The sequence below is a fragment of the Apis florea genome, unplaced genomic scaffold, assembly GCF_048593485.1.
Source record: "Apis florea isolate Af1SG1 unplaced genomic scaffold, ASM4859348v1 contig_3758_pilon, whole genome shotgun sequence".
Lineage (NCBI taxonomy): Eukaryota > Metazoa > Arthropoda > Insecta > Hymenoptera > Apidae > Apis > Apis florea.
The window spans coordinates 863,976-881,473 of NW_028256839.1; the positions used below are offsets into that span (position 1 = coordinate 863,976).

At 18.2% G+C, this 17,498-nt stretch overlaps 1 protein-coding gene and 2 long non-coding RNA genes across 4 annotated transcripts in view; 1 reads left to right on the top strand and 2 right to left on the bottom strand.

Moving 5' to 3' along the window:
* Positions 1-1,235, bottom strand: part of LOC147656468 (uncharacterized) — a 50,029-nt gene extending 48,794 nt beyond the window's left edge. The window contains exon 1 of the long non-coding RNA XR_015294359.1: positions 1,067-1,235. This is a non-coding gene — a long non-coding RNA (uncharacterized LOC147656468). The remainder of the gene's footprint in view (positions 1-1,066) is intronic.
* A 2,538-nt stretch (positions 1,236-3,773) lies between these two features.
* On the top strand, positions 3,774-10,091 carry vimar (visceral mesodermal armadillo-repeats). Of its 2 annotated transcripts, XM_012489376.3 has the most exons (10): positions 3,774-3,897; positions 4,540-4,668; positions 4,869-5,102; positions 5,722-5,888; positions 6,266-6,497; positions 6,625-6,771; positions 6,847-7,242; positions 7,893-8,025; positions 8,131-8,396; positions 8,679-10,091. In XM_012489376.3, the coding sequence occupies exons 1-10, from the start codon at positions 3,891-3,893 to the stop codon at positions 8,798-8,800; spliced, it is 1,833 nt and encodes a 610-aa protein (XP_012344830.2). In that variant the 5' UTR covers positions 3,774-3,890; the 3' UTR covers positions 8,801-10,091. The 2 variants fall into 2 exon arrangements, with proteins under 2 accessions (XP_012344830.2, XP_086771060.1); XM_086914934.1 differs by lacking the exon at positions 4,540-4,668 and having other exon boundaries at positions 3,786-3,897.
* Positions 10,092-12,797: 2,706 nt separating this feature from the next.
* Positions 12,798-13,497, bottom strand: LOC147656469 (uncharacterized). Its single transcript, XR_015294360.1, has 2 exons — positions 13,104-13,497; positions 12,798-13,013 (listed from the first exon to the last, which is right to left on the bottom strand). It is a non-coding gene; the product is annotated as an uncharacterized LOC147656469 (long non-coding RNA).
* Between the last annotated feature and the right edge of the window lie 4,001 nt (positions 13,498-17,498).

The window sequence follows — 17,498 nt, forward strand, 5'->3', positions numbered from 1 at the left end:
AAAAATCGCTTTGTATAAACTATAAACAAAACTATAAACAAAATATTCCATGATACATAATTCATACAATGTACATTGCTGAAATAAGAACTTATTTCTTTATTTCTTATTTGTTAAAATAAAATATCAGAGTTAATCTAATTCAATGAACGATATTCGTGAGATACCTCATCTGTAATATCGTATGAACGATATTATGTTGCAAAATATTTCATTTTATCATTCGAACGATATTGCATCGCGAAATATTTATTCATAATTATTATGTGAATAAATAATATATTATTTTCTTTAACTAAAATTTATTATGGTTTATTTGAACCTGAAAATGATTTTTCTTTAAAATCATTTCTCTAAAATTATTATTTCATTATTTAACTCTTAAAATAACTTTTATTTTATTTCTTATTTAAATTTATTTAAATATTTTTTCAAATAATTTTCTCTCAGTACATTAATATTATCAATTGTATTGAAAATACAAATTTTCTTATAATTCTTCTTCATAGACATTCAATATAATAAATAAACAAATTTATTTAAAATAAACTATACAGCTGAATAAAAAATTATCAGTTTACCAATTTTATGTATATTAACATATTAAAAATAAATGAGCACTAACACACAGTCAAAATAAAATTATATATAATTTAATAAAATTATATAGATTTATAAAATTTGAGAATATGGATTGATAAATAATTCGCTAAAAAAGTAACTAGTTTAAATTTCGAATAAAATTCAAGTAATAACTTTATTTAAAATGCTTGAATAACTATTTGTAGCTATTGTAATTAATTCGCTCTTTACATAATTCAACCATTTAGTGCTTATGTGTGATTTCTTATTATTTTTCAATAGTAAATTATTTGAATTAAGTTTATTCTTAACTTCGATTGTTAAAATTTTGTTTTGACTCTATTTGATAAATTTTGATACATCGCACATGCATAAAAATGGTTGTATAAGAATGACGTGGTGCACATATCCGAAAATATGTTGAAAAAATATAACAACTCTTAAGAAAAATTATTATTAAATTTATTACTATTTATTTACTTACTTAATTTACTTAAAGGCTTTGAAATGTGTGAATAAAGGTAGAAAAGATATGTCGTAAGAAACTTGGATATTTCAAGGATCATACGTGTCTTATCCGAAAATAACTAATTAGATTCGGTTCGTAATAAATTAATTTTATAAATTCTTCCATAGAATTGCATTTGTTTATCGGATTTTAAATTTCTTTTGTTTAATCGCTCATAACAGATTAACATACGCTTTATATTGTATTTATTAATTTATTCAGCAGATTTCGAAAAATTCTCTTTCGTTTTAATTATTGATATTTTATTTATTGATATTGATGATGTTGAAGTCAGATTCATTGATTTACAATGTTACGAATTCAATAATTATAAAATAATATCAATAAAAAATTAAAATAAAAAATTAAAATTATATTAATAAATTAAATAGAAATAAATACGAGCAATATTACCATGATATGCAAAAATATTATAAATATTATATAAAAATATTAAAAAAATAATACCTATAAACATAAATCTTCTAAATAAATTAAGTTATTCATTTTTCTTTATCTTCAAAAAAAAAGAATTATAGTTCCTCAGTTACATGATTCATTCTATATATTTTTATCAAATAAATAAATAACAATAATTGTTATAGAATTCTTTAATTGAAAGATAATTTGAATTTGATACGTGTTTCTATTTCCCAAATATATTAAATAAATCTAATATAGTCATATAACAAAAATTTAGCAAAAATTTTTAAAATTGACAACTTTGTAAATAACTTTTAAATTATTGAATTCTAAAAATTAAAACCATTTTTAAATTTGCATAAAACATATTAAAAAAAGTTTAAAAATTTGAACTTTCAAATTCAACCATTACTTTTTTAAATGAAAATAATTCAATGAAGAATGTTTATAGAATGAATATTTGGAATGGATAATTATTTCTGTTTAATAAAAATATATATATCATCAAATTCATAGTACACTATTATGACGAAATATATATAATATCCATAATAATATTTTGTCATATCCATGTCAAACAATATGCAAGTATTATTATGTCAAAAAAATAAATCATTACTATTAAATTAATATTGAAAATATTATTAAAAATTAAATGAATAATATAAACAATAATAATTATATAAATAAGATTGATTGAGTATAAAATACTTTAAAATATTTTAAAATAATATAACATATATTATTTATAATAATATTAGCAATTCTAATATCAAAATCTGAATTTCCTTCAGATTAGATCTCTTTTATAACATACTTTACATTTTCTTAATATATTATTTTTCTGAGATGTAAATATAATCAGTAAAATATCTTTTAATCAATCATGAAAGCTTTAGTAAAAGTGATAGTTTTTCTCAATTAGAAATTGAATAATTTGTTAATTTCTTTAATAAACTATAATCTATTAAATTGTTTTAAATGCCATGTTTTTTGTAAATAATATATGTATTTACTTAAATCATATGTATGATTTGTATATATAAAAAAAGTTTAAATAATATTATAATAATATTTTTTTACATTCGAGATTTTTTATTTAGTTGTCATACTATGTTTGCCTCTTTATCTAACATATATATATATATACATAAATATATAATATTCGTAAAAATAAAAAAAAATAGAACAAATTTATGCAATCTAATGTGAAAAGAAAAAAAATGAAAAAAAAAAAGTCATATTTATCAAAACAGGAAAAATATAATTTATACATTTTATTCTCAAAAATAACATAATTTCATAAAGTTACATAATTTTATATCTCTATATTTTGTATCTTCCAGTATAAAATATATTTTATAAATATTATGATAAATTATATTTTATTGATACAACAAAATATTTCGTCATATACTTAAAAGATTAAAGTTAGCAACATTGTTATGTAAATTAAAAATGAAATTCAAATTATCTATGACAAAAAACAAAAAACATTATATTAACATATTTTTCTGAATATTGTTATTCTATATATCGCGAGATTAACAAAAAATTAGAATTCAACAATATAAAAAATAAACAAAAAATTTAAAAATCTTAATCATTGAAAAAGTTTGAACCTCATTCTCGCTGTTGCAATAAATTATAAGTTCAATAAATCAAATTTAATTCTTAAAATATTACTATTTCTGAAAAATATATATAATCTTAATTTCCTCCCACTATAAATAGATTATAAATTTTGTTAAAAGCGTACATTAATTTTTTTGAATTCGTGCATTTTTTATTTCTCAACCAGTTAATGTTCTTTGCTAGTAGAATAAAACGTGTTTACCATTGAATAGAATTGGAAAAATAGGATCTTAAATTTAAGAAAAAAAATTGGAAATGTTAAGGAAAAAGAAATTTAAAATATTTTTATACTTGTACTTGAAATAATTAATATCTCACAAACTAGCATAGAATAAAATAATCATATCAAACAAAATTTGTTTAATTTTCGCGCATTTTATCGAGCAAATTCAGAGTTTCATGGTACCAACCTATATTAAATATTCCCTTCCTTGATCACTAAATATTTAACAATGGAAATTAAATAGCAATAATATTGAAATACAATTTATTGAAATTAATATAAATCTTGATTTATATAATTTGAAATTTATTATTTTCTTTTATATAATTATTGAATATTATAAATTTCTTACTAATAATATAGTTATTTTGTTAGAGAAAACTTTCTTATCTAATAATTTGTAATTCATGACAAATTTTTTTAATAGTAATGTTTCTTTCATTTTAAGGAAATTTTGTTACTATAATTTTGAAAGAAAGTTCCATTTGTATAAAGTTAGAAATTAAAATAAAAAAAATAATGGAAGGTACCGTACATAATAAATGTATTAAATAATTATGAATTTAAATTTTTAGTGATAATTTTTGCTAAAAATATTGTATATTTTAACATATTAATATTTATTTGATTTGTTTTTTAACACATTTTTTTATTATCAAAAAAGTATTTAAGAAATATAAAAATTGTGTGAAATATATTTTTTAAATATATATATTTAAAAAATGATATTATAATTTTAATTTACAAAAAAAAAATATCAAAAAAAATCAATACAAAAAGATTTACAAAAATATATATCATATCTATTCTTGAATAAAATATGTATTAAAATTCATATAATTTTATTCTTAAATGAAATTATTTTTAAATAGATTTTATTTATTATCTACAATTTTAATAATTTAGAAAATATGAATATTATAATTCTATAATGTAAGGATTATAATATATATAAAAAAAGTTTTATAAATTAAATTTATAACAAAATTAATCTTTTTGTTATGTATTATTTTTATAATATCAAATATCAAATAGTATCAAATAATCTTTATGTAAAAATTCAAAGCTATTTATATATATATGTATATTTTTATATCATAGTATAATAATATTTATATGTTTATTTATGTATTTATAAATTATCTAGTTGTTTACATAATTTTTTTAGGCACATTAAAAAACAATATTGATAAATTAATTGAAGAACTGCGATTTGTTATAAAATCTGAGAAAGAAATTGAAGATATCATCCAAATATTAGACTCTATTGTTGACATTAGCAAAACATCTTTCGGAGGTATTAAATATTTTTTTTTGTCTTATTTGATTTAAGATTATATTTAAAAAATAATATAATATAAGAATTTGTATTAATTATAATGTTTTTTAATATTATTCTAAATTATTAACATAAATGATAATGGGAAATATTAAAATATTAATATGTTACTTTATAATTTATATTTTCTATAATAAGTGAATTTTGTTTATTTTTAGAGACTACAGAATACATAATAGATGATGTTTTCTTAACTTTATTACATCATGAATCAAAAGAAATTATTGCAAAAACTGCTAAAGCAATTGCTGAAATTGCAAAAAGTGAAAAAGGAAGAGAAAAATGCACTAGTACAGATTTAATAAATACATTATTAGATTTGTTAAATGAGGAATGCATTGATATATTGATACAGACTTCCAGGGCTTTAGGAAATATTTGTTATGAGAATGGTAGGGAGCTTTAATCCCTAATGACCCAAATTTTGTTCATGTATGTAGTTAACATTAAAATCATCATTATGATATTAGAAATAGTAGCATACGATATTAGAAATAATAGCAGAAATTATTTATTTTTATTTTATTTAATTTTTATTTTATTCATTTATCTATTAAATGCTAATTTTTTTAAAAGCATGAAATATTATTAAATATCACATTTAAAAATAAATAGTAAAATTTTAAAAAGTAATAAAAATAATTTTCATAAAAAAATTATAATTATAATTATTATATTGAAACATGATATTAATATGTCATTCATCAAATATCATAAAATTATAATATAAACTTTAATATATTTAATAAATTTTCAGAAAATTTTTTAATATATTAATATATTAAATATTTATTATTAGCATTAAAAACTATATATAATACATTTGATTTTTATTTTTATGAAAATTGAAATAGTAAATATAAAAATATTTTTAATATAATAATTTTATAATAATAATTTAAAAGTAAAAAAATAATTTATAGGTATTGTAAATTTTAATATTATATTATTATATATTATATTATTTAATATTAATGTATTAATAATTTAATTACATTTAAAAATTTTTAGAAAATGGTAAAAAATTCATTGAAAATAAAAATGGATTAATATTAATTCTAACAGTATTGAAGAAAAGTATTACATTGAAAAATGAAGAAAGTGTATCATTTCTTCGTAATGTTGCCGCAGGGCTTTTATTAAATTTTCTTATTGATCAACCATCTCTTCATACAAAGGTATGATATATTTGTTATACTATTTTCCTTATTTTTATTTATTATATCATATTATAATTGAATTAATAAATACTAATTAAATTACAATATTAAATACAATATTAAAAAATTTAATTTTATAATTATATTATTTCTATATAATAATTATATTATTTTTTTATAATTATATTTTTAAATTTATAACAAAAATTTTGAGTTAAATCAATTACAGAAAAATATTATATCTATAATTTTTTATAATGATAATTTTGTAATGATTATATTATTATTATATATTATATGTATTATATTATTATTATATATTAACTGATATATACGTGAATATATAATTATATAAATATAAATTTATATATTAATATATGAAAAAATATTCTTAGGAATTACAAGAAGAAATAGTACCTATTATCTGTAATATTTTGGAAATTGATGGAACTTCTGGTAGAGAGGCTGCAATGCATTCTCTTTTAATACTAGAATTATTGAATGATGCTAATAAAATATTTTTAGATGAAAGACTTACAACAATTTTAGTAAATATGTTATCTACTGATACATCATCAGAACTTTCCGAAATGTGTTTAGAACTTCTTCATGGACAAGCAGAAGATGGTATTTTTTATAAACCTAAAAATACAATAATAAATAATCAAATTTTGTTTTTATAATCTATGAACTTGATAAATAAATAATCACTATATTTGAATTGGATAAATTTAATATCATATTATTATTTTAGAAAATACAAAATTACTACTTGCAAAAGCTGGTGTTTGTGAATTATTATTAAATTTATTAGAAAAACATAGTCCATATTGTACAGATGAAGAAACTAGATCTGTACTAAAAATTGCTTGCAATTTAATTGTTCTTATATTAACTGGAGGTAAATTAAGGCTTGTAAGATAAAAAAATATATATTTTAATTACATTTTATGAAGACATCTGTATAATGTTTTAGATGATAGTATGAATAGTTTATATGATAAAAGTAATGGTATTACGTACAAAAAACTGGTTAAATGGCTTGAAAACAAAGACAAAGATTTACAAATTACAGCTGTATTAGCAATGGGTAATTTCGCACGTTCAGATACCCATTGTAAACTTATGGTTACTCAAGGTGTTCATCGTAATCTTCTAAAATTACTACAAAGAAATAATACAGATGCTGGTGATATAAGATTTCAACATGCTTTGCTTAGTGCTTTAAGGAATCTTGTTATTCCTATGGATAATAAACCTATAATATTAACAGATGGATTGATAAACATTTTATATTCTATGCTGAACATTTCATCATATCCAGTTGTATTTAAGCTATTAGGCACTTTAAGGATTGTTATTGATGGTCAAAGTATGCTAACAATAGTTTTTCCCAATATTTTTTTAAATATATGTACAGAATGTTAATATATTTGATATTTTTATATTTTCGGAACATTGATTCTAAAGATCAAACACAAAATAATATAAGAAAATGTTAATTAATATTTATTTATTAAGTTATAAGCAATTTAAATTTATGTTAGATGAACAAACTAGAAATAAAATAAAATTATAAAAATGAAACTAGAAATCACTTTATCTTCTTTATACTACTATTATATTCTATTTTCATTTCATTTCATCTAACTTAAATTACATATAATTTAATAAATAAGTTTTAAGCTTACTTTGTATAGCAATATCAACTATATTTTTGTATTAACTTTTGTATTTAGTTTGATCTCTAGAATAAATCTTCTAAAGGATCATTTTATGAATAAAAAATATAAAAAATATTATATTTATATATTATAATAAAATATATATAAAATATTATTATTATTTTCTTTCTCTTTCTCTTTCTCTCTCTTTCTATATATATTCTATATATATATGTATATGTATATATATATATATATCAAATAAATATAATATAATGTAACATAATATAAATTATATTTTGATAAAAAAATTAACAAATAACTAACATATAGAGAATAAATTTATTCATTATTACAGATGAAGCTGCCATAGAATTAGGAAAGAAAAATGATTTAATAAAGAAAGTTGTCAATTGGTGTGAAGTTGAAGAACATCCTGGAGTTCAGGGTGAAGCAAATCGTTTAATTGCTTGGTTAATTAATAATAGCAGGTTAACTTTTTAATATATATTATAATAAGTGCAAGAAATTATTTTACTATTTTTTATTATATAACCACTAAGAGATTAATAATATTTATGTTTTTATTTTCATAGAAATAAAGATATAGCACATCTAATAATAGAACATGGAGCTGTAAAACATCTGATCAAAATGTTAACAACACCACATGTTTTAATGTTAAATGAAGCTTTAATTAGTTTGATGATATTGACTACAATTTCTTTAATTGAATGTGAAAATCTTCTTTTGGAAGCTAATATAGGAGAAAAACTTTGCAATCTCTTTAATAATAAAAACAATTTGGAAATACCAATTTTACATAATATATTATGTCTAGTTGATAATATTATTAATTCAGGTATATAAAAATTATTTTTATTAAATAACATATTTTTTAAATAATATATTTGTTATATATATTTGTTTTTTTAAGATATGTATAAGAATTTTTATAATATATAATATATTTATAAGAATTTTTATTATTGAATAATTTTTTGCATTAATTCATTAAATTTTTAAAATGTTCAATTGTAAAATATAATTAAAGATTAGTTATTATTAATCATAGAACATGATAATTAAAGAAAAAATTTATATAAAATTATTATTATAAATTTATATTAAATTTAAATTTCAGAGGCTTTAAGAGAACATCTGAAAAAAACTGATTTAATAATATTATGTCAAGAAACAAATTTAATTAAGAAAGAAGAAAAACTTAATAAAAAATTGGAAAAAATTTGTAAAATAATTATATAATTAAGTAATGGACAAAAACAATTAAAAACATAAATCTTTTATATAATATAACTTATATATTTAATAATTATAATAATATAATTATAAGCAATATAGTTTATATAAAATTTATAATACGTTTATATGATATAAACGTGTAAGATATTCTTTTTAAAAAAAAATGATTTTTTATGTTATGTATTTTGTTTTCTGATTATTTATTAATTTTTTATTTATTTTGATTATATAGTTACACTCAAAGATTATAATAATGGAAATTATAATAACAACATTAATAGAAATATTATCTAAATATAATTTGAATATTCCTTTCATAAGCATGGCCATCAATTATTCAATTTATATTTAAGATTAACATAATATATATAATTTTTTACATTTAATTTTAATATTTTGTTACATATAACAATTTCTTCTCTGTACATTCTAAATATAAATAAGTTTGAATTTGTTTTATATCAAAAGTAGTACATTTCTTACCTAAATAATTTAATATGTATCTATATACATATATTAAAATTATGAAAATAAATTATATAGTTAATAAATAACTATATAATAATTATATAAAAAATAAATGAATAATTATATAATAATTATATAAAAAATGATTAATTTTACTATTTATTCTAAAAATTTAATCTAAAAATGTTGACCAATATAAAATAACTAATTTATTAAAAAACTGAAATATGAATATTTTATATATATATTCATGTTATAAATGTGTACATGTATATAATTATTTCTCTATGTATTAAATATGCAAAAAAATTTCAGATGAAAATTGTATGCTATCAAGAAATATATATTGTGATGTTTTTTTTTATAATTATTTGTTATATAGTTTATAATATACAATTTATAATATACTCTTTTGGAAACAAAAAAATTTTTTAAATTAAAACAAATTTAAAAACTAGTACAAATATTAATTGAAGTTTATTTATTAAATTATAAGTAATTTAAATTTATATTAGATAAAACAAACCGAGTATAGAGTGTAACAATAGTGTAACATAGTGATCTGTTTGTGTTTCGCTTTGTCTAACATAAATTACTGGTGTGTGAGGCATATATATAAACGCAATTACATGAATATTAATTATGAAGAATAAATAAATATAAAAATATAAAATATACAATAAAATTTATATAAATATAAATATACAAATGTACATATGTATAATATATTAGATCTTAGAAATCAACATATGTTTTATGTTACTAAAATTAATATGTGAAATTAATATAAAAATAAATGTAAATCACAATTATTATATAAATACTATATACGATATTTTTATTTCTTCGATTTTTATAAATTAATTTTTTTGTATTCTCTATAACTTATAATTAGATTACTAAAACAATATTTTTGCATATTGTATAGATATATGTTGTCGGTTTGATTATAACATAAGTATTATTCGAAGAAAATGGTATTTATAATAAATATTAAATTTATAATATTTATAATAAATATTATAATGTAATAATGAAAATAAAGGTTAGGTAAAAAATATAAAATACAAAACGTTATTAAAGTTAAGAAAACTAAAACTGAAAATCTTTTTATTGAATTTCAAGATAGAAAATATTTAAGAAGCATTTGATAATTAAATAGAAATTGGATCATTTCAGAAATTTGGAAATTACACAATTTTGATCTTATGATCATCAAAAAAAAAAAATACATATAAAGTACTTGGAAAAATTAAATTACTTATAGAATATTTAAAAATATTTAGAATAATAGAATATTTAAAAATTTGGAATTCAGTCAGCAATTATAAAAATTTCTATATAATAAATATCTTATTAAATGAAGAGAACTAAACAAGAAAATGATTAAAATTATAAAAAGAACATGTTTTCTTTTTTAGCATAATTCTTTTGTTCTCTATCTTTTTTTATATATCAAATTATTCTCTTTTTAATTTCAATTTTTAATCCAAAACGTGTATACAATTTTCATATCTTTCTTTTTTCAAATTCTGTTGCTGATCACATAATATCATCTAGAATTATTAAAAATTTGTCAATTTTTTTATAAATATATAATATTAAAAGATTTTTATTAATTAATGGGTAATAAATCAAAGAAAAAATAAATAATTTTTTAAGCATAGTTTAAAATGTTATAAAATATTTTTTGTTTTTATAAAATATTTTATAAAAAATTTTAATATTTTAAATATTTTATAAAAAAAATGTTAGAAATTTATATGCAAAAAAATGATGAAAATGAAAATGAAAATAATTAAATTAAATCGAATTAATATTTTTAAAGCAATTTTTACCAATGCAATTTTTATTATTTACATCTGTTTATATAATTTATAAAAAAATAGATATGAATTTTTTAAATACGTACACATTTTTTTCTTTATTCTTAGCTTTTCTTTATTCTTGATCCTTTCTAAAATGATGCTTTAAATGCTAATAATTTAATAAACACAAATTGTAAAATCCATAATAGATAGAGATAAAAATAAGAAATAGGATTCTATGAATCATGCAATTGAAATATCACTGAATCTTATTGTATTTTCTATAAAAATGAAAATTTCAAAAATATGCATGTAGTCAGATTTCTGAATATTTATGATAAAAAAAAAATAAGAATATTAGCGATTTTTTCTTTTAGATTAATTTATATAAGCGTATGCATAGAATCTTATGACATAATATGAAATTTAATGTCGATGTAATTTTTTATCAAAATCAAATAGACAAAATAATGAATGTATAATCAATAATAAAAATAATACTGCTATATGAGTTATTGATTTGAGTTATCGTTTAAGTTAAAAATATCAAACTCTCAATTCCGAAATTGTTTCTAATATAATTATTTTGATCAATATTGGAAAAATTACAATCATTGTTCTGTCAATATTAATTTCGATGAATTCGATAAATTTGATAAATTAATTAAGACAAAAATTCGAAGTTTTTTTCCAAGGAAAAGAATTATTATTATTGAAGTTTCGAATGCTAAATTTACTATTTAGAGTCAGAAATCATAAAAAAAAGTGAATCATTGATCAAGATAATACTCGAAATAAATTTTATTGTGATTCAAATAATATAATACATTTTTAATAAAAATAGGAAAATTTTGTTCAGTATCATGTTAGATGATTGATTGATGTCACAAATGACTTTATTTAGTTTCTGATCACCTTTATTATTAACAGATAAAAAATATTAGAGATGAGCGATTGATAGCCATTAAATTGAAGCTTAGTAAATCTATTAGGACTAATCTAATTTCAGTAGAAATAATCAAATATTTATTTGCAAATATAGGGAATACTCAGAGAAATTTCGAATAAATATATGAATACTGTAATAATATATGTATATGAAAAAAGAAAGATATATACTCATTCTTAATCAGAGTAAAAATATACAATGTACTTTTTGCTTAATAAATTTAAAAATTAAAAAAATAAAAGTAAAATTAAATAAATAATTGAAAATTGAAGCAAGATCCATTGAAATCATAATTTAGATTTTAGCAATTCATATTAGATATTGTAAATATTAATTTGTAGATAGATTTATAATATTTCCAAAACAAAACAAAAAAAAAATGAAAAATTTAAATATTCTGAGTTAAAAAAATATTAATAAATAAATTATGGATTTTCATGTAAATACATATGTTTTTTAGAATATATTATAAATAACATTTATAAATATAATATAATAATAAAATATTGTATATTTATAAATATGTTATATATTTTTCTTCTGATATTAACTTTATTACGATAATTGAATATTAGAACCTATTCTGAATAAAATTTTTTAGATTATGATATAATATTAAAAGCTAGAAAATTTTTATTTTAAACTGATTAGTTTATCTAGAAAATAAACTTATCAGAAACAATATAAGAATATCCAATAATATTGAAATAATATTAGAATGTCCCATAAGTTTCTTTTCTTTTTTTTTTTTTTGATACGAAATGAATACACGATATTTGTTGTTTAAGCTTGATTTATTGCGTTATATATGAACCATTCTGCTCTATCACCTTCTTCCATCTCTCAAGAAGTTTCATTATTCCCTCTTCCCAAAATTGTTAGGACTTATTTGCAAAATATTCCTCGAAATGCATTTTTATCTTGCTTATGGATTGGGACCGTTTATCATGGAGAAAATTTTTTTAATGACAGGAATAAGTAGTTAATCAAACTGTAATAATTTTTCTCTTACAGTCAATGCAACATGCGGTTTTGTATTATCATGATGAAAAATGATGCCTCATCAGTTTGTCAATCCTACCGTTTTTCTGCCATGGCAGCTTTCAATTTATCAGGCTGATTGCAGTATTTGGCAGAATTGATGGTTTCAGCTTGAGAAAAGAGCTCATTAGTACACTATATCTTTCTAGTCCCACCAAATGGACAAAAGAATTTTTTTCGGATGAAATCCAGATTTCGTGACTGTTGAAGCTCTATTGTCCTCTATTGTCCAAGTGCGTTTTGGATGCACATTTTAATATAAAATCCAAGTCTCGTCTGTTTAAGAAAGGATCTCTTTGATATCGCTGGAGAAGCAAATCACACGTAGAAACGCGGTTCGTAAGGCCGGTCTTCATTAATAGCTGTAGAATTCAAACTTCATATCGATTGATATATTCCATCCTATCCTGATCAAGTGATTATATACCGTTGTCCTGAAAATGTTAATAGCATCCATTATCTCGCGCTATATCACGAATTTTCAGCAAGCATGATCTTGATAAAATGATAAAAAAATCCGTATTCGAAATTTTTAGGTAGTCGCTGCGATCTTCATCTTTCAAGTCAAAATTATCAACTTTAAATCTTTTAAACCACTTACAGACAGTCGTAATAATCGTAGCATCATTCCCATAAACAATACAAATTTCGTCTACATTCTATTCATCTCATTTGTACTATTACCTTTTTTAAAACAATGAAGTATAATATGCCGCAAATGCTTCCTTTGGCTATTCATATTGAACGGTGTAGAAAAAAATTTTAAAAGAAACTATGTTACCAATTAAATGTACTTTAAAAGAGCTCTAGAATAACTGAAACTGATACCATAAATGGTTAATAAATAAGCTTGCATATTTATATAAAAATAGCCAGTTAAAACTATTCCTAACGTGGTGTGAAAGAAACTTATGGGTCACCCTAATATATTATACAAGACATTATTATATATCTATAAAAAAAAATAAAACAATTTTTTTTCAGTTTAATTTTCAAATAAACAATATTAATTTATCAAAAAAGCAGAAAAAAATTTTTATATAATATTAAATAGATAAATAGATAAATTTACGTTATAAAATTACTGATATTTTACAAATACTATATAGTTTATATTTATAAAATATATATAGTTTATAAAATTTATCATATAAAAGACGAACATATAAAACGATACTCTATTGTTCTTATTTTTCATATGATAAATTTTATAAACTTCAAATAATAATGATTTTTGGATATAAGTAATTTTTTTGTGGAAAATATCAAGTTGTATCAATTGATTGTAAAAAATATATGATTCCATTTAATAACTATATATTCATATATTCTCTATGAGTTCACTTGTTAAAAAACTTGTTAATAATCAGAATATGTCCTTTTTGGAAATTATTTAATTCTATTTGAAAAATTTTTTGCTATCAACAATAACAATAGCACAAAATTGAAATGGTGATATTTAATGATTTATCTTCTATATTAAGAAGAATATATTAAGAATATATTCGTAAAACAGCATGTATAAATATTGATTTTTAATATATCGATATTTTGTCTAAAGATTGTAAAATATATTATTATTAATTATTCCTTAATGATGTAATTTTATTTTTCTATATAGATGAAATATTTTAAGTATATAATATAAATATATATATATATATATATATATATATATATATATATATATATATTAATATATATATTTATTACATATATATATTAATATAATATTTTAATTATTACATAATTATTACATATATAATATATATACATATATATATATATATATATATATATATATATATATATATATATATTAATATATCGATATTTTGTCATAAGATTGTAAAATATATTATTATTAATTATATATTCCTTAATGATGTAATTTTATTTTTCTATATAGATGAAATATTTTAAGTTAAGATTTATACGAAAAAAAAATTAATGTAAAAATAATTTTTTCGATAATTTTTAATATTTATATTAATATTTATAATATTTATATATTAAATTGTGTATTATATCAATACTTATGTCTAAATTATTATTTAGAACTAATATATAGAATAATATATAATTGAATCATTTCTAAGAAGTATACCATTTTTTCTTTAGAAAGATAGATATCATACATTCACATACAAATAAAAAATTTCCAAAAAAACACGATTGATCAAATTTCTAAATAATACATATATATATATACATATATATATAATTATATATCTATATATATTTATATATATCTAACATAAATTATTAAATTAATTAAAAAGATATAATTAAATCTTTATCTATATATTTTATTTATTATACTATACTATACTATACTATACTATAATTTTTATTACTGTTTATTACTGTTTATTATTACTGTTCATATAAAACAAAATAATTTTATTCTATTTTTATGTTGTTATCAAATGTGTAAAAATCGCGAAGAATTTGAAGTATAGAAAAAAATTTTATATCTCAAATACATACATATATTAATTTTTTTCATCTATTTAATATTTACATATTATTGAAATATTTGCAGTTGATATTTTTTTATTCTCTCATTTTCTTAATATTAAAACTATAAAAATCGATTAAAATAAAGAAATTCAAGATTGAAAGATAAAAATCATAAAATTTATTATTAATTTATTAATTAATAAAAAATAATAAACATTGAAATTAAAAATTCTATTATTATAAATTTATTATTCAATAGAAAATATAAAATTTTGCACGAGAGAATAAAAAAATAAATGACATTCTATATCAATGTCAATCAAAAATAGCATTTGATATAAATTCACAATATAATAAACAATCATATTATAAACAATTATATTAATAAAAAAATAATTATTTATTATATTGAAATAAATAATTTTAAAAAATTGTGGAAATTAATATATTTTTAATAATTTTAATATTTAATATTATTTTTTGAATCTGTAGCAACTTGTAACAGAATTTGAATTCAGGATGAAAGAATTTAAAATAATTACTATATGATGGCTCTTATCAAATAAAATGCTGTATTATTCAAATGTAATGGACTACACAATATTCCAAACATTATATGCATTTTATTTATAAGTGGCTGGTTACTTGCGATTAAAATTATGGTTATGATTGTTGTACATATAGACATATTAATGTGCCAAATTTAATTAAAATCAATGATAATCAAACCTGAGGTTCCCCTTGTTAGTAAATTGGAATGCAGAATAACAATAAATAACTTATGTGTCGATAAATAATACAATAATAATAATATAATAATAATAAAAATAATAATAATAATATAATAATAATTATTTATAATATAATAATAATTAAAATAATAATAATAACAATAATAATAATAGTAATAATAATAGTAATAATAGTAGTAATGATAGTAGTATTAGTAGTTGTAATAGTAATAGTAATAGTAGTAATAGTAGTAGTAGTAGTAGTAATAGTGGTAGTAGTAGTAGTAGTAGTAGTAGTAGTAGTAGTAGTAGTAGTAGTAGTAATAGTAGTAGTAGTAGTAGTAGTAGTAGTAGTAGTAGTAGTAATAGCAGTAATAATAGTAGTAGTAGCAGCAATAGTAGTAGTAGTAGGAGTAGCAGTAGTAGTACTAGTAGCAATAGTAGTAGTAGTAGGAGTAGCAGTAGTAGTAGTAATAGTAATAGTAGTAATAGTTATAGTAATAGTATGATAATAATAGTGTAGTAGTGGTAGTAATAGTAATGATGATGATGATCATGATCATAATAATAATAATATAATAATAATAATAATAACATAATAATAATAATAATAATAATAATAATAATAATAATAATAATAATAATAATAATAATAGTAGTAGTAGTAGTAGTAGTAGTAGTAATAATAACAATATAATAATAATGGTATTAAATATTACGCAATTTACGGAACGACTTTTAAATAACTACAATCATTGACAACAATATTCGTGCGTATCGCGCTTAATGTACTTGTTTAATATAACATATGTACAGAGTACCCAATTTAATAAATTCTATTATCTTTTGTTATCTCTTTGTTTTTTGAAAATAATATTTAAATAGTATTTAAATTTTTAATGACTTTGATTTGAAAATTGTTTATATTACATTAAAAAATAACAATACAAAATTTATGCAATAAATGAATACTCTGTTTTAATACATACATACACACGTACATAAAACACTTATAGTCTGGAAATCATATTTCTGAACTATTATTGAAATAAATTTATTATTAAATAGATATTTATATAACTTTTGGATATTTACTTAATTTTTTAATTTTATACATTTTTATTTTCTTTTAATTTTATATTTTTTTATGAAATTTTCTTTTTAATTGTGTATTATCTTAAATTTGTGTAAAATTTAATTTTAACAATCACATTATTATAATTTATTCCGATATTAATATT

Excerpts from the sequence above, each read along its gene's own strand:
- vimar (XM_012489376.3), top strand. Across the intron at positions 5,889-6,265 it reads AACCATCTCTTCATACAAAG|GAATTACAAGAAGAAATAGT; the intron begins GTATGATATATT and ends AAATATTCTTAG. Across the intron at positions 6,498-6,624 it reads TCATGGACAAGCAGAAGATG|AAAATACAAAATTACTACTT; the intron begins GTATTTTTTATA and ends TTATTATTTTAG.